The 24,501-nt window shown below is 41.7% G+C and overlaps 1 protein-coding gene across 7 annotated transcripts in view; it reads right to left on the bottom strand.

The window, feature by feature from the left end:
* Positions 1 to 16,705, bottom strand: part of Slc9b1 (solute carrier family 9 member B1) — a 60,075-nt gene extending 43,370 nt beyond the window's left edge. For 3 of the 7 annotated variants that reach the window (XR_010063634.1, XM_063282300.1, XM_063282302.1), the window contains exons 1-3: positions 15,988 to 16,606; positions 8,996 to 9,056; positions 8,550 to 8,709 (exon numbers count right to left, since the gene is read on the bottom strand). Coding sequence is in view for 5 of the 7 variants with exons in the window: in XM_063282300.1 (XP_063138370.1) it covers positions 8,550 to 8,709; positions 8,996 to 9,056; positions 15,988 to 15,992 (226 nt within the window). In the remaining 2 variants the exon portion in view is untranslated. The other 4 variants (NM_001173973.1, XM_063282298.1, XM_063282297.1 and 1 more) reach the window with 4 other exon arrangements.
* Between the last annotated feature and the right edge of the window lie 7,796 nt (positions 16,706 to 24,501).

The raw sequence follows: 24,501 nt of genomic DNA, 5'->3' as shown, positions 1-24,501 counted from the left end.
CTGACTTATGTAGCCCTGGCCATCTTCTAAATCACAGCGATCCACCTGCCTCTGCATCTCAAGTGCTGGGATTAAAGGTGCATTTCCATGTTCTCTTTTTAATGTATTTTTCCTATGGTCTGGTGTCCACCATTTGAGAAAATTCTCAGTCATTACCTTTCAAGAATGTCTTCGGTTCCTTTCCAGTATTTTTCTTCCTCTTGACATTCCCCATTTATATATAATATTTAGTTTTCCTTTAGTTCTTAAACATTTGCTCATTTTCAACTTTTTTTGTTCTTGCTCTTTAGTTCTAGTTTAGTTTAGTTTCTTGTCACATGTTTTCATGTTTAGCCTTTCACTTGTGTTCAGTCTACCAGTGATCCACTCCAAGGTAAGTATTCATTTCTCTGACTGTACTCATCTGTGCTATTTCTTCCCTAATATCTCTTGGCTTACAACACTCAAAAATTTCACATATATTCTAGCATACTAGCCATACTTGGTTTAAGCCCACAGTCCCATAATTCTAGCATCTCCACTCTAAATTGGTTTCTTGCCCTTCAAAAACTTTGCTGTTAAAAAAAAATAGACATAGATTTTAACAGAAAGGTGAACGTGTTCCAGTATAGAAAAAGACCACCTAAGAACATGGTCCAGAGTGGAGGTGGAGCACTGCTGGCCCTAAAGCTCAGTCCATTAGTGGGCCTGTGCCTATGTACACTGTGAATACAACGGTCTCCCAAATGTTGGTTTTTTTCAAGTTCCTTAATTGCTTCAGGCTGGCCAAAGGATGCTAGAGTGGTGTATTTTCTTTCTAGACAGATGAATAAAGGTGGCTGGGATTGAATTCCCCTCTCTTAGGTTGGTTAAGCTATAGTAAGCCATGGCTAGACTTTAGTACATTTTCTGTTTCAGGACAGTCTATGTATCCCTAGCTGGCATCCATGTTCTTGACAGCAGGCCTCAGTAAGGGCAGAGGACAGTGCTGTATTTCATAATGATTGTTCTCTCTCCTGCTGGTAGGTTCTAGAAGCTAAGCTTAACAAAACCGTGGGCCATTGTTTCACGCCTGGGCTTGAGCAGCCTTTAACTTGTTTACAACTACAATCACCATTCAGGTTTTCTCCCCGTCTGCTGTTCCCAGAGTTTTCTGCTGCAAATTATGACCCACTACATCTGTATGTGTGCACACATAAGCTCTGGGGCAGCACTTTAGATAATTATGGGTCTAAAGAGACTTAATTTCAGTTTTTCATTTGCTGTTACATTAAAGCATATATGTATGTAAGATCCTTGCATACAGAATCAGCAATGAAAGTATCTGGAGGGGCTGGGGATTTAGCTCAGTGGTAGAGCGCTTGCCTAGCAAGCGCAAGGCCCTGGGTTCGGTCCCCAGCTCCGAAAAAAAAAAAAAGTATCTGGAATGTTATTTCTGAACCTTAAACTTCCAATATTTCTATACTTGTGAAACTGATATTATGATCTTTAAAAACCTTTATTTTGAAGAGCTTACAACTAAAAAATGCACTGAAATTAACCAGATGCAAGGTCTGTACCGCACTGATGTCATCTATAGTTAAATGGTCGTCCTCGTGCTGTAGGCTTCACTCTGCCCTTCACGTTGATCTGTTCCTTATGACAAACCATTTAAAGGAAAGGCCATGTTTTTGCTCTGACTTAATTGCTCATTCCATTCACTCTTCAGCCTACTACATATGTCAGCTATGTGAACATACATGCCTACTACATATGTCAGCTATGTGGACATACATGCCAACTACATACGTCAGCTATGTGAACATACATGCCTATTACATACGTCAGCTATGTGAACATACATGTCTACTACATATGTCAGCTATGTGAACATACATGCCTACTACATATGTCAGCTATGTGGACATACATGCCAACTACATATGTCAGCTATGTGAACATACATGCCTACTACATATGTCAGCTATGTGAACATACATGCCAATGCAAAAGTTACATACGCCATTGGCACTCAAATGTCATTTTGTCAAGGAGCAAATTTGTATAAATCAGAAAGAGGATATTTATCAAGACAGCCAAAAGACAAGATTTAGCTTAAATTCAGGAGTAGTCCATGTTTATCACCTAAAATCTTGATTGATTCTGGAAATATTTACTTCTAATATTAAAGAATTTTGATGTTTGTTTGTTGAGAACTACTTTGTCAGGGACACTATATCGCCTATACACTATCTTTAGCCTTTACATCTGATACTTTTAACCATGATTATAAATGTAGTCAGGTTTCCTGTAAGCAATATTTTATATGGTCAAAATAAACTACCAGTTCACTTATATAGAAGTCAAATGTGCTAAATTTTACCCTTTCCCAGTTCTTGGTGCTCTATGATTTTTGTTTATGCTCAATATAAAATTTCTGTGACATTTCAGTAACACTGAAAGAATAAAAAATGCAGCTAAGAAGTCAGAAGTTTAAAAAAGCCCCAAATACCTCAAATTCCAGACCCTGCCCTCTACCTGTAGGTAAAAGGTCACATTTCCTGAGCCTGCTCTCCCAGGAACTAGATAAAAGGACTTAAGATAAGGCCCTAAGAGAACAATCTTGAGAAGCAGGAAGCTTCTCCCAGGAACTGACGGACCATAAAGTAAACAATCTTGAGAAACAGGAAGCTCCTCCTTGTGATTTTTCACTGGTATTCTTGACATTTTCCAATGACGCCTCCCTACCCGCTGGGGTTGAGGTTTCTTCCTTTAAATTCCCCTTGTCTTAGTTACTGGGGGTCGAACTCCACTGCCCCTGCGTGGGATATGAGTCTCGACCCCAGTGCACTGGTTCCTATCAATAAACCTCATGTTTATTACAGCAAGGTCGGTCTCACGTGAGTTCTTGGGGGGTCGCATCATCCCGAGACTTGAGTGAGGGTCTCCCCACTCTGGGGGTCATTCAACACCACAACGACAAACCAATAACACTTTCAGAATGAGGCAGAATAGGCAGTCCTTTAGTTTCCTGTCACTGAGCTCTGACTGCTCTGTCATGGCCCCTGGCTGAACACTGGCTTTCTCAGTTTATAAGTGCATCCACAACTTCCCATATGGGTTTTTAAAATGATCTGCACAAAATGATAAATTATATACAGAAAATTGGTTTTTAGAAGTACAGATAGCTGTTATTTCTGTTGCGCCAATAATTTAACATATATACACACAGGAAAAGTTCTAATTCAGTCGTCTGAACGCTAATGCGAACAAACCACCACTACATTTTTCACAATGACAGAAGAAGTAATGTCAAATACTTCATAGAATAAATACTCAATTATTCCCTGCATGTATAAAGGCTGGTTATAATACTGTTTTCTTTACTTGATTAGAAGTATGTCTTAAGCCAGCAAACACAATATGCACTAAAATTCACAACAGTTCAGGAATCTCTGACCTTATATAAAGAAATCCAAAATATGGAACCATAAGAAGCAAGAAACACTTATTACCATGTAATAGTCAGGCTAAACATTGCACCGAAATCCAATTTAAAACAGCAGGCTCTGATGTGTGTAGCACCCAAAGGTCAGCAGTGAGCTCTGTCAACCCATTCTCTTGCTGGAAAAACTCAGACCTTCAAGTATGAGAACAAACCATGTATCCTCCACAAGGGATCAGCTCTTTATAGCAGTTCTATTTTCTTTGTTGTTGTTGTTTGTCTATTTAGTTTTGTTTTTTTTTCCCTCCAGATATAGTTTTTCTGTGTAGTCCTGACATCCTGGGCCGTGGGGACTCACTCTGGAGACCAGGCTGGCTTTCAACTCAGAGATCTACCCGTCTCTGTCTCCTGTGCACAAGGGTTAAAGGTGTGCACTGCCACTGCCTTGGCTTTACAGCTATTTTAATGAAATCCCTCAGTTACATCATAAGCAGGAGAGTTTTCATATACTTACTGCTTCTTCAAAGTTAGCATTTGCCAGTACTTTTTTTTGCTATTAGCTTTAATTTTTCATCTGTAGACTGTTCTTTGACACATAAATTAGAGGTTCATCATCTGACCCATCTTTAGATGCAGACTCCTTTTGCACTGCCTGGACTTTCCCTTGTATGCTGCTTTCTGCTTTCTTAAGTTAGCACTAATTTTTTTTACAGAGTTTTGTTTTTGTTGTTTGTTTGTTTTGTTTGTTTCCTTCTTCTGTTTTGCTTGTAGCAGTAGCTCTCTGTTCTGCTTTGTGAGATGTCTGTTTGGGTGGCTGCTCCTCCTTATCTCAGCCTTCGAAAGGCCCTTCTTTTCTATTTTTACCTTCATCGCTGCTGGACCCACCTGACAGGGTTTCAGGAAACCTGGTTTACCTTGACTTCGCTGTCAAGACATAATTATTCTCTTCCTTTTTTACTGCATTTGCTTGGAGAGGTTGTTTTGTTTTGTTTTTTTTAGATCTTAGCGGTGGTTTTCAGAAATCTTTAAATGCATTAAAAACTTGAAGGGCCTCTTCAGCTAGTTCACGGTTCATACCCATCTCCAAGTCAGGAACCTCAGGGGTGCTCTTTAGCACGATGTCTCCAAACTTTTCGGCATCCTTCCTTCTCTTGATACTGGATACTGGACACTGCCTTTTTCAAGGACAGCCACTGAACCAACACATCCTTCTTTAATGCGGACATTGTGCTGGTCTGTTGTGGACCCATTTGTGTGGACTTCTAAGTTTGTCTGCGGTTTCGTATGTTTGCTTGTTTTTCAAATGTCATTTCCAGCTTCAACTGAGGTGACTATGTAGTTTCTGCCCTTAGGTTTATTTACACGCTATATTACATGTATTGATTTACGTATGTCAAACCAACCTGGTCTTTCTAGAATGAAGCACACCGGACTATAATGTATAATCATCGTGTATTCCTGAATTTGGTTTGGAAGTTTGTATGAAACAGCCAGTAAGAAACCTAGACTGCATATGCATAAAGAAAAAAGAGAGGCTTGAAAAAGAGATAGCACGCAACTTGTATCCCTTATCTTTCTAAGACTTTTGTCAAAGATTTTGTGGCATTGAATGAGATAATCGTGTGGGTTTTTCTTTCAACTTATTTATATGGTGGAATATGTTGATGGATTTTCATAATTTTCATACATTGTAACACCCTGAGATGAAGCCTACTTGATCATGGTGAATGATGTTTTTGATGTGTTCTTGGATTATTTTATTGAGCATCCTTGCATCAATGTTCATAAGAGAAACTGCTCTGAAATTCTTTCTTTACTGAGTCTTTGTGTGCTTTATTATTAGGGTGACTGTGGCTGGCAGTATTCCTTCTGTTTTCATTTTGTGGTAAAGTCTGAGGAGTGTTGGTATTAGCTGTTCTTTGAAAGTCTGGTAGAATTCTGGGCTAAAACCATCTGGTCCTGGGTCTTTTGGGGGTGGGAGACTTTTTTTTATTTATTTATTTTATGTACGTGAGTACACTGTAGCTGTCTTCAGACACACCAGATGAGGGCACTCGATCCCATTACAGATGGTCGTGAGCCACCATGTGGTTGCTGGGATTGAACTCAGGACCTTTGGAAGAGCAGTCCGTGCTCTTAACCGCTGAGCCATCTCTCCAGCCCGGGGGTGGGAGACTTTTAATGACTACTTCTGTTTACTTAGGGGTTATAGGAGTATTTAGATTGCTTGCTTTGGTAAGTGAAATCTATCCAGAAAATAATCCATTTCGTTTAGATTTTCCAATTTTATGGAGTACAGGTATTTCAAGTAAGACCTGATGATTCTTTGGATTCCCTTAGTGTCTGTCGTTATGTCCCCCTTTTCATTTCTAATTTTGTCAGTTTGTCAGAGATAATAATCTCTCTGCCTCCCTTGCTGGTGGGAGTGCAAACTTGTACAACTAAATGATAACCAAAATAATATCATTTTGGCAGCTTCTCAGAAAATCAGGACTAATTCCACCTCAAGGCCCAGCTATACCACTCCTGGGCATACATCCAGAAGATGCCCCACCATCCCACAAGGGCACTTGATCCACTATGTTCATAGCAGCTTTGTTTGTAATAGCCAGAAACTGGAAGCAAGCCAGATACCCCTCAGCTGAAGAATGGATAAAAAAAACTGTAGTTCATTTACACAGTGGAATACTACTCAGCTATTAAAAAGAAGGATGTCTATTTACAGGCAAACTAGAACTAGAAAATATCATCCTGAGGGAGTTAACCCAGATCAAAAAGGACATGCATGGTATGTACTATCTTATAACTGGATACCAGCCATAAAGTACGGAATACCCACACTACAATCCACAGACAGAAGAAGCTAAAACAAAACAAAAAAACAAAAACAAGGGGGACCCAAGGGAGGATGCTTGAATTTCAGTCAGAAGGGGAAATAGTTGTGCTGGAGAGATGGCTCAGTGGTTAGAGCACTGACTGCTCTTACAGAGGTCCTGAGTTCAATTCCCAGCAACCACATGGTGGCTCACAACCATCTGTAATGGGATCTGATGCCCTCTTCTGGTGTGTCTGAAGATAGCTACAGTGTACTCATATAAATAAAATAAATAAATCTTTAAAAAAAAAAAAGAAGGGGAAATAGTCACCAGAGGTGGATGGAGGGAGGGAACTGGGTAGGAGAGGGTACAAAAAGGGGGATGGGGGAGGGTCACATGAAGGGAGAGCCAGGAGAGTGAAGGGAAATTAGTGGCTGGTGGGGGTGGGGACATCTCTAGGATTGCCAAAGACCTGGGATGGGGGAGGCCCCAGGGAGTCTATTAGGGTGACTAGCTGAGACTCCTAACAGTGAGGGATATGGAGTCTGAAGTGGCCACCTCCTATAGCCAGGAGGGAATCCCAGTGGAGAGATAAGGGAACAAACACACTTACAAAAATGTGTCCTGCCTACAAGTGCAGGGACGAAGATGAAGCCGAGACTGAGAAAATGGCCAACCGATCAATGGCTGCCCCAACTTGAGACCCATCCCATGGGCAAGCACCAATCGCTTACACTATTAATGACACTGTTATGTCTGCAGACAGGATCCTAGCATAACTGACCTGAGAGGCTCCATCCAGCAGCTAACAGAAACAAGGTACATAGCCAAACACTAGAGAGTTCAGGGAGTGTTGTGGAAGAGTTTCAGGAAGGATGGAGGAACCCAGAGGAGATAGAAACTCCACAGGAAGACCAACAGCGTTAAGTAACCTGGACTCTTGGGGGCTCCCAGAGCCTGAACCACTAACCAAAGAGCACACATGGGCTGAACCTACCCCAACCCCACACATACACAGCAGATGCAGACTGGAGAAGGGGCCGCCCTTGACTCTGTTGCCTGCCTGTGGATCTTGTTCCCCTAACTTGGCTGCCGTGTCTGGCCTCAGTGGGATTGGATGTGCTTCAACCTGCAGTGACTTGAGGTACCAGGGTGGGTGAGTACCCAGGGAGTCCCCCCACCTTCTCAGAGGAGAGGGGAAATGGAAATATGGGGAGGGGCTGTTTGATGAGGGATGGAAAGGTGGGGGCTGTGATCAGAATGCAAAGTGAATAAATAAATAAATTAATGAAAAAAGAGAAGCAAAAAGATAGTACTAAGATGTGTATCCCCAAAACAGAAACATGGAAGCTATGAAACCTTTTCTACAAATGTCCCTAAAACTAAATAACCAAAAATGGAAAAAAAAATGGGGAAATAAGCAAAATCTGACATTTTGGGGCTGAGGTTAAACTCTGAGTAGAGAAGCCCTGCAGTCCAGCCTTCAGAGGGTAACCACTGGCACCAGTACGTAACCTAACACGCAAAGGGTCATCAGTACATTCCTCCTCTTCCTCTCTCAGAACCACCTCACTCTGGAAACTGCCTGCTAAATAGACAGGCCGATAGGAACGAACACATCTGAAGAGCTGTGCACATAAAATATAGTGACAATGCGAGTCTAGCAATTAGTCACATGAGGACCTTTCAAGTTCAAAGAAAAGGTTAATTCATGGCCCTTAAAACACTGATATTAATTAAGAAGCAACTATCACTAATGAAAGAAAAATCAATGAATAAAGTTTTCTTTTAAAAGCTTAAGGATAGCAAAGGACAAATAAGAATACATGGAAAATAAAAATAAAACTTTAATTACTCATGCCTTACTATATTTAGTCTAGTTTTTGCTCTGTACAGGTTATATATACCCAGTAGTCAAAATCGCTGAGTTTAATCATGTAGGATATTCATAAATAAAAAAGGCTCATGAATATTTGGCAACAATAAGATGCAATATAGGCCCCAGCTATTTTAAATTTGAAGCCCAATATCTAGAACCTTAGTACTGTCAGGGATATTAGGACTTCAAGCTAACAAAGATCACAAAAGGAAGTTGTAAACAAGAGTCTTCAACTAACATGGCTTCTAGTCCCCAAATTCAGCATTAAATAAAGTAAAGATCAAGCACTAGCTTGGTTTGGAAAGGTTGAACTATCCGTTCTGTCTACATATTGCTCAGAACTGAGTCTGCCGTGTGAGGTGCACATCTTAAACACTTAGCCTTATCATCTGCATTTTATTAGACATATAGACTCCCATTTTCTCCCCACATACATCTCTATCTGACATACCATCGGTAATTGTTTTATTTACTGTTCCCTGTGGAGGACAGAAACTACTTGTACTGCTGTGTTCTCTTTCCCATTCCTCTGTTTCTATTTTGGTCGTTTGTGTTTCCTTCATTTTTGATTCTTTCATTTGTGGTACCTTCGGTTCTGGTTCTTCAGGAGCCTAAAGTAAAATGAGGAGGGCTTTTAAGAACTGTACTCTCCACATAAGTGTACGAATGTAAGCAGTCACTACCAGTTTCACAAGGCTAGTTAGTTGACCAATGGGTACCCAGGCTGTGCCTGTCTCTGCTCCCAGTGCTGGGCTTCCAAGTATATGTAGCACGCTTGGTTTCAGCATGAATGCTGGGATCAGAGCTGAGATCGTTGTGCCCTCACCCAGACAGCCATCTCCCAAGAGTTCAACACAGAACTGCACATTATGTTACGATGTAATTTTAAGACTTTACCTGATCAGTTATAGATGATTGGAGATGATCATCCTTCTTGTCTACTTCTATGTTGGACTCGCTAATATTTAAAAGAAAAAAATTGAAAGTGAAAAGAAAGTCGTCTATAAATCCATATAAAAACAAATTTGGCTAAGTAAATTTGGAAATATTTAATAAAAGTATATCATAGTCAAGTCAGATACCTTTAATAAAAAAAATCTAAATATTCACTTAAAGCCAGTATGCTATGATACACACACACAGAGAAAGACACACAGGCACACAGAGACATACACACACACACACACACACACACACACACACACAGAGAGAGAAATAAAAAATTTTAAATATCCACTTAGAGTTATTAATCCTGCTTGATGGCAAATTTCTCTACCTGCTGAACCATCTCACCGTTCCCAAGAGCCTAAGTTTTAAAAGTTTTAGACATGAAGAAATATATCACTTCTCACCAATTTCATAGTACTGAGCAACATAATTAAAAGCATGTGGGAGATGACCAGTTCTTTATTTTAGTCACTAACTAGTGTGTGTGACATAATTCCCACCACTATCTATTTCATTTTCAATTTCAAGCCTCCGTGAAACTTCAAGAAAATTTAAAATGAAACCTGGAGGAACACTCACAACAGGATATGAGGAAGTTTCTCTTTCACGACGGACCAAACGAAGAGAAAGCTCAGCTAATGGTTAGGTGGAATACTTGGGAAAGAGTGCTGGTCTACAGTGTGGCTGAAATAGGGCATGGAGGAGCAGAGACCTAGAATAGCCCAGAGTAAACAAGGCATGCCACACAGACTGATCTAGTCTGGCTCAGCTTGAAACTGAGAAGTTTTCCAACCACACAATAAGATAATCCTACTATGCCAAGAACATCTGAAATTCTGCAGCTGGGGAATCTGACAGCCTCCTGGTGTGGAGAATCTGACCCTGGTGTGGAGATCTGCTGGAATGACGTCATTCTATTACCCAGTGAAGCTCAATTCCTACTGTACCCTCCTCAACCCAGGCTTTTTTTGCTGCAGAGCCATGCTGATCCTAAACCCACCTGTATCCAGCTGCTGCCACAGTGTACTGAGTGTCACATCTACTGCGGCTCCAGCAGCCACCTCACCTCCACCAGCCTACTGACATTTGAGCAGCCCCCTCCCTACTGCAGTCCATATGTACCCTGCCTGTCTGTTGGACTACATATACCCCATGAAGGCAAGAACATCAGATGTATACTGGTATACTGTCCTACTTTTCCAGCTAGCCATAACGTCCCTGCCTGGGCCCACCACATCAATACATCCTAGGGAACTTCTAGGAACTCTGCTCTTGGGGCTTTACAAGTCACACAGAATCATTAGCAAATTTCCTGCAGGGGGATCTCAAAGAATCCCAATAGATTTAACCCTAAAGGGTCCTTTTCAGGGCAATCCAAGTAAAAGACGAAGGACAAAGAATTCTAAAAACAGAAATTTACAATCAGTAACACATACATGAGGGAATCCTACTTGATGAAAAACAGATTTATCAGTAGAAATTTTATAGGCCAAGAGAATAAGATGACATGTTCATGTTCCTAAAGAAAAAGGGGGTCAGGCTGGATGTATACACATCTGCTGTTCCAGCACTTGGAAGACTGAGACAGGAGACTCTCAACTTTCAGGAGAGCTTGGGCTGCATAGCAAGACACTGTCTCAAAAGCAAGCAAATACGGCCAACTAAGAATATCATAATCAGTCAGTGAAGTCAGGCATTCCTAAGACAACTGAAAACTCAGGGGGCTGGGGATTTAGCTCAGTGGTAGAGCGCTTACCTAGGAAGCGCAAGGCCCTGGGTTCGGTCCCCAGCTCCGAAAAAAAGAACCAAAAAAAAAAAAAAAAAAAAGACAACTAAAAACTCAGGAAATTCACTGCCACAAGACTGGTGTTACTTACCTCCCCACCTCCCAAATGCTTAAGGGATCCTACATATAGAGATAAAAGGTATATACCATCATTAAAACACATAAACATATAAAATGCATTAGTAAAGCAGACACACAAATGAAAAAGTTATCAAATCTTATCAATACAGAATACAACCAAACAACAAAGATAACATGGGACAAAGAACAGAATAAAGGATATATAAAACGATCAAAAATTGATAAAAAGCAAGTCTTTATCTATTGATAATAATTAAATAGATTAAATGTCTAGGCTAAAAGTTTTATACTGACTAAATACACACACACACACACACACACACACACACACACACACACACACACAACAAAGAAAACCAATTGCCCAAAGGCATGCTGCTCATAAGAAACTCAATTTATTAGTGAAGACGCCAGGACTAGAAATAAAGGAATGAGAGGAGATATTTTTCTCAAGTCAAAAAACAAATTAGATAATACCAGATTATAGACTTCAAGACAAAAATTGCAACAAGACAGAGGTAACCATGTAAATAATTAAGAGCAAATTTTAAAAGGAGGATGCTATTGTAAATATACATGTGCTCCAGGCATGAACACCCAATCATATAATGCTTCATGTAAAATCTGGGAGCTCTACCCTCTACTTACATAAAGATAAACCTTAATCAGAAACTAAAGAATTGGCCAGGTGTGGTGGCCTTTAATCTGAGCCAGCACTAAGAGGCAGAGGCCTGTAGATCTCTGTGAGTTCGACACCAGTCTGGTCTACAAAGTGAGTTCTCAGGACACCCGAGGTTGTAATACAGAGAAATCCTGTTCTGAAAAATAAAATAAACAAAAATTTAAAATAAAGGAACCTCAAGATTAAACAAAGATGGACTTAACACTTACAGAATATCTCAGCCACTGCATGAAAAACACCCATTATTTTCATAAGCGTATGTGATATTCTTGAGGATATGCTAGGTGATAAAACAAACCTTGACAAATTCAAAAAGTAGAAACCTCAGCATATACTGTCTATAAACAAAACGACCTAAATCTAGAAAGCAATAAGAAGATTGTTGAGGTTTTGCCCTGAAGACCTGGTTGTCCCAGAAATGAAAGAACCTACACATAGACTCAAGTGATGATGTGTGACCTTGCCCTCAAGTTATTTCTGATTGGTAAATAAAAATGGAGGAGGGGTGTGATGGTTTGCATATGCTTGGTCCAGGGAGTGGCACTCTTAGAATGTGTGGCCTTGTTGGAGGAAGTGTGTCACTGTAGGGTGGGCTTGGAGACCCTCTTCCTAGCTCCTCCTAGGATGCTGAGGCTGTTCCTGGCTTCTTTCATGTGAAGATGTAGAACTCAGCTCCTCCTGTACCATGTCTGCCTGGATGCTGCCATGCTCCTGCCTTGATGATAATGGATTGAACCTCTGAACCTGTAAACCAGCCCCAATTAAATGTTGTCCTTTATAAAAATCATCTTGCATTGATCATGGTGTCTGTTCACATCAATAAAACCCTAATAAAGACAAGGGGGTTGGAGGAGACCTCAAGGAGAAAGAGAAGAGAGGAAGAGAGAAGAAGACTTCGTGGGTTAGGCGTCAAGAAAACATGGACCTGAGAGATGGCCGCTTGGAATTAAGAGCAGACAAAACACAGCAAGTAATAATGTGGGGGAATCGATATGAAAACAGATTATAACAGCACAGAGGAGAGATCTCTGCCCAGCTCTGGTGCCTATTAAGGCTTATTTAACCCCAGTCCTTTTAATAGCTGCTATTACAAACTTTTTAGAACAATTAAGTAATCCAAGTTAACAGTCAGTCAATCGAACTCACAGGCATGTTAGACACTAGTCTGGCTTATCACAGAAATAGACATCCTGGGTTGTACAAGTCACAGGTAGCTGGAGTCAGGCATCCTTTGCTTGTTTAGATATGCTATGAATAAACAGATGGGCTTTGAAAGTATCAGAGATCCACAGAATATGGCATTCAAGGTTATTTCATTATTAAAAGATCTTCTGACTATGAGTCATATCTGCTCCTGACAGTACCCCCTATTCCACTCCAGAGAAAGTGGTGAGTATTAATACTTACACGTGGAGTTGCTTTGACTCTGGCAAGCTGGGTGAGAAATGTCTTAACTTCATCTGCAGACAAAATGCTGTCCAAAACGGACACATGGACATGGAATAGTTGACTGCTAAGCTATGCTAAGACAGGGTAAGATAGTCCTTAATAATTCCTGCTTCTCTTAAGGTCTGTCGAATGTTCTGGGCCAGAAGGCTGAAGACAGAGCTCCCGTATCATAAGGAATATTGATTCCTTATCCCCTGTCCCAGGGGTGAGCTATCTCTGTCGTTTCTATGATTTTCAGAAGCTGTGTCCCTATGCTTCCTACATATAATAGTTATTCCTTCTCAGATCTCTGATGGGATTAAACACTAGATAGTTATAGTATCACAATTAAATTTATATTGTTCAGGATTTAAGATGTCCTTAGGATGGTAATACAAGTTAAGACAGAAAATAATTTACAAAATTCTAACTTACCAGGATAGGATAGATGATTACTTTATCTAACTTGCCAAATATAATGGACTATATGTTATAAATGTATATCATACTTTATAATTTTCATAATTATTATAACTGTGTTCTATTTATATCTGAGAGAAAAGGAGCCTTTTGTTGGACTAAAAAGGAGAATCGTTAAGGTTTGGTCTTTTGCTGTGTATTGTAATGGTAAGTACAGGCCTAAAGACCCGGTTGCCCCAGAGACAAAAGAGTCTGCATGTAGACCCAAGTGATGATACCTCATCTTGCCCCAAGTTATTTCTGATTGGTTAAAAAAAAACAGATGCCTACAGCTTATAGCTGGAAAGAGTTGAGATAGGCAGGGCTGGGTGTTCCTGGTAGGGGTGGGGTTGGGGAGAGAAGAGGGGGAAAAGAGAAGACACCATGAGTTTGGAGTCAAGAAAACATAGCCTTGTGGCCAATTGGAGTTTAGAGCAGCCCAGAAGAAACATAGTAAGCAATAACTCAGCTTATTGATATGAAAGTAGATAATAGAGATCTCTGCCCAGCTTGCCTGCTGATTAAGGATTATCATAAACCTAAAGGTTATGTGTGCCATTTACCTGGGAACCAAATGGTCAAAGGCAGGGTAGAAACCCTGGATTGGAATTAAACATTTCTACAACAGAGGAGTTTTAACTCTTTCAGCTCTATTTTTATTATTCTAAGTTATGTTGTATGTTCGTATATCTTCATGTGGATTTGAACATGTGTCTGCAGGAGCCAGAGAAATCAGATTTCTCCTAGAGTGGGAGCAGTAGGAGGTTCTGAGCTTTCTGACCTAAGTGACCAAAACAAATATGCACACAATTACAGCCATCTTAAGTTCACCAATGATGCCAAGCACACGCACTGCGGAAGAGACGGTGTGTACAGCAAACGGTGCTGAGAAAACCAGATGTCCACAAGCAGAAGAATGACATTAGACCCGTGTACATAATCCTGCACAAAATGCAAAAGTAACTAGGCTAAGAACCTAAGTATGAAGCTGGAAACACTGAAACCATCAGAAGAAACAGAGGTGAACCTTGCAGGATACTGGTGTAGGGAAGACCTTCCCGAGCTGGACCCCATTTGCCCAGGAGCTGAAGCCAACAATGGATAAGTGGGGCCTCATAAAACCAGAAAGCGTCTGCATAGCTAAAGAAACAATTTCGTGAAGAGGAAGCCCACTGAATTGGAATCAACTTGCCAGCTCTGCAACTGACAGAGGATTAATATCCAGAACATAAAATGAGTAAAAAAAAAAAAAAATAGGACCCATTCAAAAATGGGTTTGGGATCCGAACAGAGTTGTCAAAGGAAAAAGAAAAAAATAAAAAAATTCCTATTTTCCCACATCTTCTCCAGCATTTGTTGTTTCTTTGATTGTTTTTATCTTTCCAATTCTGACGAGGGTCCAATATCTAGTCGTGGCTTTGCTTTGCGTTTCTCTAATTACTAGGGATGGTGAACATTTTCGAGGTACTTCTTAGCTCCTTACTCCTCAGATAGGAAGCTTTCAGGTCAGAGCCAGGTCAGGTCCTCCAGGTACTGTGCCTGAAGAACATGGAGTCTTCAGCAATAGAGAATCGACTTCCCTCTCTGGGATGCTACCACAGGCAAGGGCAACAGCCTGTGGTGTTTTGGAAATCTCTTGGTCGACACCGATCAATGACTTAAACAGAGGGCTTTTCATGTCTGCTGTTGCGGGGTCTGTTAGAAAGACTCTATAGCTCAGGGGAAGCACTGCTATAGAGGGGTGTGTTTGTGTATGTGTGTGTGTGTGTGTCACACAGGTACATACACTTACTTATATAAATTAAATGTGGTTTTAGGTAGACAATATGATGGCTTATAACTTTTTGCCTCATTACTAGGGATGACGAACATTTTTTAAGATCCAGGTACTCACGCTTACACTGGAAATGTTACACTCACCCAGCCGTCTCTCCAGCTGCTACCTTTTTCGAGCCAGGGCCTCTCCTTCAACCTGGGGCTCACCCACTGGTTAGACTGGCTGACCACCTGTGTTTATCCTGGCAGTGCTAGGATTACGGACACCCCCCCATGGCGTATATACACCTGGCATATGTAGGTGGCAGGCATCCAAATTCTGGTTCTTTTGTTTGTACAACAGGCAATTTGTAGACTAAACTATCATATACATATAACTTATAACTTCTGTATGTATCTTTTACAGGCACAGTAATAGTGAAAATGGAGAATGAGTTTCCTATATGCAACAGTAAGTTTTTGGTTTGGGTTCCTTTTTCGGTACTGTTGTACAATCATTTGATTCATTGAATTCGATTTGTCCCTGCGGAAAATCATTAGTATGAGAGGTGGCCTTCCTAAGTGCTAAGGGCATATCTCCACCAACCAGTCCGATCTTTCACGGGGAATGAGGTCTGTATGAAAAAGTATACACGCGACTGGGCTCTGTTTCTAACTATTAAACATACAACCACAAAAAGGACAATTATTTGGCATTCTTTTTGATGGTATTAAAATTCCTTAACTTACCTCATCTTTCAGGAGTTGGTTTGCAGTCTTCAGCAGGGAACTTTAAAACCTAAAGGTGACAAGCTTTTATGACAGTTATCCCAATAATAGCGCCACCATAAAGCATCGTCAGAACCCCCGAGTGCAGTGTCTGTCACGCTGTGTGAGCAATTACAGTCCTTAATCCTTAAGCCGCATTGGTGTTAAGTGCTTGTCCGCTGGGATAAGCCAAGAGGAATCCTGATGAGGGGAGCGGGTTGGGGGAAGGAATGAGAGCCTTCTGGAAATCACAAACCAATCCTGGAACACATCTGCAATTACAGGCGCACGTGAAGGTTCATCTCTCCGAATTCACTATTGGTATAAATAGCATCTGCCCAGTGGGTTAATTTTGTCAGTCTTGATGTAAATCTCTCTCTCTCTCTCTTCTTTCTAAATAAGCAAGGACTGTTGAGAGAAGGAAAGAAGAGAGACTTGCGTTGAGGGAGGAAAGAAAGAAATCGGGAAGAGATGGATGGAGCCATGTGAGAGAGCTCCCTTAAAGGGAAGGGAGGAGGCTTTCCTTGGCTAAGGACAGGGAGGTGACAGCAAGAAAGTACCCAAGGGCCTGGAGCAGAAGAATGGAGAAAACTGGGCGTACTCTTACCCTCCCAGAGACCCAGCAACCGTCGTCTCGCGCAGGGATGGCAGGAGAGCCAAGGACAGAAACTGGGCTGGAATTTACCGGAAGCAGAAGGGCAGGGCCGGGGGCGGTGCTCTTAATGAACTTCCTGTCCAAGAATCCCTCACCCTATCCCACCTCCGGCTTTCCTAGTAAACGTGGCAGGGTCTTTCAAATATTTAATCACACGGATCTTATTTTAATATTTCTTTTAGTCCTGCTTCAAGGCCAATGTCTTTTCATTTTGTTTTATTTTTAAAACAGGTCTCACTAGCAGCCTGCTTCAGTCTCCCAAGTGCTGGGTTTATAGGTGGCTTCACCACATTTGGTTCATTGGCTTCAAACCCAACTCTTGATCAGGTGGATAAAACCATCACTGTTTTCATTTAGTTGTTTTTCAAGTTAGTCGAATTACATAGGAATTCTTAGGCAGTGCCAACAAACCCCTCTGTTAATACTCAACACACTCACCTCCCTAAAGAACAGGAATAGTGTTATTTACAAACACGAACTGATAGTTAAAAATGAAACATTTGGGGGTTGGGGATTTAGCTCAGTGGTAGAGCGCTTGCCTAGGAAGCGCAAGGCCCTGGGTTCGGTCCCCAGCTCCGAAAAAAAGAACCAAAAAAAAAAAAAAAAAAAAGAAACATTTGAGAGTTTCATGTGACGGTGATTGTTCTAAACATGATAATCAAGACTTAACATGCTATACAATGTACACTGTATGTAGCAATTTATATAGCTTTTTAAATTTTTGTTTGTTTGTTTTTGTTTTTCAGCTGACAGCAAGAGGATTTATTGTACTGAGTTACACTTGGTCACAAGAGAGAACAGAACTAGTCCAGGATGCTAAAGGTCCAGGGCAAAGGGCCAGCAGGACCGTTTTGGTTGTAAGAAAGGCAGTCATTTTCCCAGGTGATCTCGGTGAGGTGACATTCCAGGTCCACTGAGACTTATTACCTACAGCAGCGTACAGTCCAACAATTTGCTCCGGTGTCCTGGCGTTCAGCATCCCTTACTTCTGCTCCTGCAGGCTTCGTGGGTGCACAAGCTGGTTTACTTGGACCTCAGCCTCATCTGTCTTCTCTTGCGCTTCAGCCTGTGCATTCTCTCCTTCTGCCACTTCGTTCTCAGGGCGCAGGAGTTTCAAGCAAGATGGCGCTAAGACCGAGAGAGCTAGCTTTTTCAATTTAAAAAACAAACAAACAAACAAAACAAAACAAAAACAAAACTGTTCTTCCATAATCGTGGATGTCAAGGTGTGTATTTAAATCAAAAAAGTACTGTAAACAGAAAATGATGTAAAATGAAAAGTCAATCCTGTAGAAAAACAAACACTAAAATTTAGGGAAATATCTAAAGTCTTTACTTGAAGCAATTGTATTTATTACGTCTGCTGTTCATCCTCATTGGGTTTTGGAATTACGTTAGTGCATTTCTAGTGTGAAGGCAGATTTGCAAACAAAAAATTTTAAAGTGCACAATCATCTTTGAAGGCTACGAGGTTCGCCATCAGGTTCCGCAGTTCTTTCTCGCAGAGACTCCGCTCAGGGCACATTATCTCTCTCCTCTGGAAAGTAATCTGAATGCCCTTAATCTCCTGGTTTGCAAACTCTCAGAAGAGACTTTCAAATTAAAATTTGAAAAGACAGTGTAATGATAAAGGCTGAGCAGAAGCTACGTGAGTGACAGGTGACACAGAGAAATAGAAAAAGCTAATCTGAGAGGAGAAAGTCCGCGGTTGAATAGACAGATGTTCACACGGAATATTTGCAGCCTTGGTCTGTCAAATAGCCCCCTCCTCATTCTGGAGTCCACACATCTTCTCTTCTCTATCCATGTGGTCCATATGAGGGTGTCCTCCCTCCCCCAGTTCCCATTCCCTGACAGTGCTTCAGAGATGGCAACAGCTCAGTGAGGCAGCTTCTTCCCTTTGTCACAGAGATGATCTTACACAGCAGTGTAATTCCCACCACAGTGGAAATCACTGTGAAAAGGTTCTTAAGCCTGGCCTCTTCACCTCTCTTACTCACATAAGCACCACCATATTGCACTGTACACCACCAGGCAGAATTTGGTTTGAAAGACTTTACTGAGAATTTTTATCATCTGTGTTGATCGAGAAGAATGGTTGATAGTTCTTCTCCCTCTCCCTTTCCCCCCCTTTCCCCCTTTCTATGTTGTTTCTCTTTGGTATCAGGGTATGCTGTCTTCATGAAAGGTTGCCTTGTTCTTTCCCTTTCTATTTTATGAAAAAGTTTAATAAGCATTGGTGTTAGTTCTTCTAAAAATAAGAATAGAGAAAGTATTCCCCTTTTCCCTTTCGTTCAGTGTAATAAGTGAACTCTTAGCTAGGCTGATAAAAGAAGTGACTGAAAGGGGAATCATTCTATACAGCAAAGATCCTGAAGACGCGACCAGAAAACTCTTAGATACAATAAAACTGGTAGCCAAGGTGGACTACAATATTAACATACAAAGAAGAGTGGCCTTCACATTACCAGATAAACACACTGAAGACCAGGAAAGGGAACCCATCCACTATTGCCTCAGGAGAATATGCCTCATAATAAACTTAACCAGTGGAAAAATTTAAATCAAGAAACAAATTGAAGAAGGCACTAGGAGAGGGAAAGAGGGAAATACCTCCCACGCTCTTGGATCGAAAGAGTTCACTCTGTGAAATGTCTACGCTACTAAAAGCAGTATACAGTCCCAGTTTAGTCCCCATCAGTAGCCCAAAGCTTCATCACGAACGTAGAAAAAAAATTGTAAGATTTAAACATAAGAGACTTGGAGAGCCAAAGCAACCTGATCAAAAGGAACACTGATGGAGATGTGACCATACCTGTTTTCAAGTTTTACTAGACAGCCACAGGGACCAACAACAACAACAGCAACAACGACAACCAACATGGTACTGGTACAAACAGAAGTACAGAATAGAATATAACAGAAATAAACTAATGCAGAAACTGTCACCTAGTTTTTGACAAAGAAGCTAAAAATACGCACCATAAAAGTTTACACAGGGGCTGGAGAGATGGCTCGGTGGTTAAAAGCACTGACAGCTCTTCCAGAGGCCATGAGTTCAATTCCCAGCAACCACATGGGAGTTCTCTGTAATGAGATCTGATGCCCTCTTCTGGTGTGTCTGAAGACAGCAAGAATGTATTCATATACATAAAGCAAGTCTTTTAAAAAAAGATTTACAGGGGCTGGGGATTTAGCTCAGTGGTAGAGCGCTTACCTAGGAAGTGCAAGGCCCTGGGTTCAGTCCCCAGCTCCAAAAAAAAGAACCAAAAAAAAAAAAAAGATTTACAGGCTGGAGAGATAGCTCAGCGGTTAAGAGCACTGACTGCTCTTTCAAAGGTCCTGAGTTCAAATCCCAGCAACCACATGGTGACTCACAACCATCTGTAATGGGATCAGATATCACATGGTGGCTCACAACCATCTGTCATGAGATCTGATGCCCCTTCTGCTGTGTCTGAAGACAACTACAATGTACATATACATAATAAATGTTTTTAAAAAAAGTTTACACAGCTTCTTCAACAAACTGAGCTTTCCCATGTGGATGGTTACCTGTAGGAGAAAAAAGAGAGATAGATCCTGTCTCTCACCATGAATAGTAGTTTTGGCCATGTGGTAATGAAAGAAACTAAACATACTGTTTATATAATTCTTCTCTCAAAGAAACAACATGGTGGGGGCAGGGGAGCTTAGTGCAGACAGGGAACTAGCTCAGGAGAACTCTGCATGTATGCTCATCATAGCTCGTCTAAGAGGACAGAAATCATTTTCTTTAGCTTATGCGAGTCCCCGTCTTTTGTTTGCACAAGTTATTTAGCCAGTTGAGAGCGAATGTCCAGCAAATGCAGGTGGGAGAGAGCAGGACAATATGCAAGGAACCTGAGGAAATACATTCTTGTCCTTGCCCTTAACTGAGATTGCTTTGATAGAGGAAAAGAAAACCTCGCTGTAGCTAAAGTCTTGTTTCTGATGTTACTCTGTCATGAGTAGTCAAGTCTAACACTAATACACCTTCAGCTGCAGAATCCTGACTGCTCTGGGTCTGGAGTAGTGGAGCACATCCAGCTAGAACAGAAGTCTTGAAATGAACAGAGCGAAACAGCAGGAAAGCAAGTTGGTTGAAGAACACAGGCATGGAGCCACAAGGAAAGGACTAGGTCTTGGCTGGGCCAGAGACTTGGGGGTTAATCTGACCCATGTGCACAGTGGTCATGTAGGTCGTGTGTGAATGTCCTGCAGAAATGGAGGGGCTCACACATGCTCGGCACACTTCGCCATGGCTCCGGCACTGTGAAGGCTGCAAAGCCAAGCTATCGGATTCCCAGCTCCTTTGTTGCTCAGGTTGGCCAGCCATGCAGGTCTGGAGGAGACACAGGCTGTACTTTCTGAGGGCTTCTTTCTTGAAGAGGAAAGTGATACCGCTCAGAAGGTTCTAGCTTCTGCCCCACCTGAGTGGCCACGGAGATGTGGGTTTGAGAGTTTGATGCACACAGCAAGACAAGGAGCTGATCCTTTAAGTCAGGCTCTGGGGTGAGTCATTTCTCTGCCCTCCATGGGTGCAGAAACTTCTGACCATTGCTTATCAATGTTTTGTTTGTTTGCTGTCGACGTCATCTGGAGCTAAGTGGTTTTTAACAGTCATGTTGTTGGGGATGAAGAAGGAAGAAGAGGAGGAAGAGCAGCAGGAGGAGGGAGAGCAGGAGGAGGAAGGAAAGGAGGAGGAAGGAAAGGAGGAGGAAGGAAAGGAGGAGGAAGGAAAGGAGGAAAAGAAGAACAGGAGGAGGAAGGGTAGCAGGAGGAGGATGGAGGAGGAAGAGAAAGAAGGGGAGAAGAAGAGGAAAAATGGAGGAGGAAGAAGAGGAGAGAAAGAAAAGAAGGGGGAGGGGGATGGAGGAAGAGGAGGAGGAGGGGGAGGACGGGAAGAGGAGGGGAGGAGGAGGGGGAGGAGAAGAAGAAGAACAAGAACAAGAAGAACAAGAACAAGAACAAGAAGAACAAGAACAAGAACAAGAAGAACAAGAAGAGGAGGAGGAGGAAGAAGAACAAGAACAAGAACAAGAAGAACAAGAACAAGAAGAAGAACAAGAAGAAGAAGAACAAGAGGAAGAGGAGGAGGAGGAGGAAGAAGAAGAACAAGAAGAACAAGAACAAGAAGAAGAACAAGAAGAAGAACAAGAACAAGAAGAAGAACAACAAGAAGAAGAACAAGAGGAAGAGGAGGAGGAGGAGAAGGAAGAAGAAGAAGAAGAAGAAGAAGAAGAAGAAGAAGAAGAAGAAGAAGAAGAGGAGGAGGAGGAGGAGGAGGAGGAGGAGGAGGAGGAGGAAGAACAAGAAGAACAAGAACAAGAAGAACAAGAAGAACAAGAAGAAGAACAAGAAGAACTAGAACAAGAACAGGAGGAAGAGGAGGAAGAGGAAGAGGAGGAGGAGGAGGAGGAAGAAAAAGGTGGTCAATAGGACTGGGCTGGATATATTGTTCAGTCAGTACTCGACTGCTTGTCTAACACGCCATAGACCCTGGCTTCAGTCTAGCATTTCATAAAGCCCCACAAGGTGGCCCATGCCCGTGATCCCAGCTAAGTAGTGTGAATGAAGGAGGATCACAAAAAAACAAGATTATCCCTTGCTACCTATAACTTCAAGGCCAGCGTGGGTTTCAGGAAACCCTTCCTTAAAAGAAGAACCAACCCGCAGAACACAGTTTTCTAAAAAAGACTATGGCATATCGCACGTCCCCCCTCAGTAGCCGAGTTAGCAGGACCTATAAACTGGTCCACCCGCAGTGTTCTTGTACGGGAAAGGAGAATGAAACTGCATCTCTGCCAGGGATGTGGCGAGGAGGGAGTGTGGTGTGCAAGGGCAGCCCAGTGTTTGCCGCACTCCTGCTGGAAGAATGTCAGCTTACTACCGCGGACACTCAGAGGAGCAGAAGAGCAATTTACAGTGATAACGCCTTTCCCTTTCTCCCCGGGTTCTTGGTTTCTCCATGTCTGTGTAAGGTTCCTGTTGGTTGGTTTTGCTCTTCTCTATTGTACAGAACTCCGAATGCTGGGTCCAAGGGTGTGATCACATCTGTCTGTGTTCCTTGCTTTAATAAACATGTCTTCCCATCAGCTTTTAAGGGCTTTAGAAAAGAGGTTTTGTCAGTAAGCGAGTTCTCTATCTGGAGATCAACTCCAGTTCTCCTGTCCTCAGCTGTTTTCTTCAGTCTCGCTTTGTTGCTGGCATCTTGAACAATAAATTTCACTCTCTAAGGGCCCAAGTCACAAGGTATTGGACACACCTGCGTGGGCCACCACATCTGGTTTATGCGACGCTGGGATTAAGCACTTGGATTCATACATGGTGTCCCGCATTCTTCCCAGATAAGCTGCGTCCCCAGCCCCACCCCTCTTATTTTTATCTGTTGTCTGTCTGTCTGTCTGTTTTGCTGTGCTTTCTCTTTTTTAAAAAATCTTATTTTTTTAAAAACAATTTCTTAGTAGTACTGTATAGAGGTTCATCCATCCACTGGCAGAAAGATATTTTGATGTTTCTATGTTTTGACAATTATGAATACCAGAGACTCTCCTGAATAGCTTTTTGTATATGTCCATTTTTAACTCCTTTGAGTCAATGCTGTTGAGCCAATCTCTACTAAACCGCCAACTTGCTCTCAAAATGGCCGCATCCTTTGGCATTGCTATCAGCATGAGGGTGCCTGCTGACCATATCCTTGCCAGAGTTTACTGTTTACAAGTGGTTTAGATTCTGTGCCTTCTAACATCAGCACATGGTGAGTATGTGATAGTGTTTTTATTATTTAATTTGTAACTAACTCCCTAGTGGCATGTGACCACCTTATCTGTCACTTGTACACCTTCTGAGAGTGAGGTATTTAACCCATTCTTCCCTTAGTCTATGTGTTTGTCTTTTAATTCTTTTAGCCAGTTCTTAGAAAGAAATCTTTTGTAGATTTGTGTGTTACATATGTGCCTATTGTCCAGCCCAAGCCAGGGTCCCTGGAGAGCAGAATTGGGCAGTAAGAGTCCGTGTGTGTCCATGTTTAATCCTGGGGCTGCACTTTTAGTTTGTATGTAAACAAAACATTGCCTACCTAAGGGGACACATGTGTTCTCCTGTGTTGTCTTCTTCGTTCTGTTTTACATTTATGCTCATCCTAAGAGATGTATTTTGTCTCTCAGGATGGGATCTTGCTATGTGGGCCACACAGGTCCTGGGCTGCAGAAAGCATGGCACCCTCCCAACTCAGCCTCCTGAACAACACGTGTGCATTGTTACTCCTGCCTTACGAAACGCTTCCACTGGTGGGTGTCCAGGTGTCTGGCATCAGTGTTTGATGAATCATCCTCTCTCCACTGAGGTACCATTGTCCTTTTTAAAAAAATACTGAGTTTCTTTGACTATGTCCATCTGAAAGCTATTTTTCTGTCTCATATGTTTTAATGATTTGTTTTAAAAAATGTGTTAAAGGTGTAAAAAAATTGCACACGTGATTTTAACCATGATAAAATGCAAGAAAGAAGACATAATATACTGTCTAAATATGTCTTGGCTCAGAGAAATCCATACCCGAAGAAACACAGTTGGAATAAATTAGAATGGGAATTCTGTGTATCAGACACATCAGACATGAGTGCATAGAAACACTGATAGCCTCCAACTGATTTGAACAAACTGAAGAACATCTGGAAGGATGGTAAGAATTACTTCACCCCTGTGCTTTAGATAGATTCTATTAGCTCCCCTCCTCTCCCTCCTCCTTTTCTTACACAATTTTGCTTTTACTTTCATTTCACATAGATTAAAAAAGAGAGAGAAAAACAGGGGAAAAAACC

This window comes from Rattus norvegicus, chromosome 2 (genome assembly GCF_036323735.1).
Source record: "Rattus norvegicus strain BN/NHsdMcwi chromosome 2, GRCr8, whole genome shotgun sequence".
In the NCBI taxonomy this organism is placed as follows: domain Eukaryota; kingdom Metazoa; phylum Chordata; class Mammalia; order Rodentia; family Muridae; genus Rattus; species Rattus norvegicus.
This window is presented reverse-complemented; position numbering and strand designations above follow the sequence as displayed.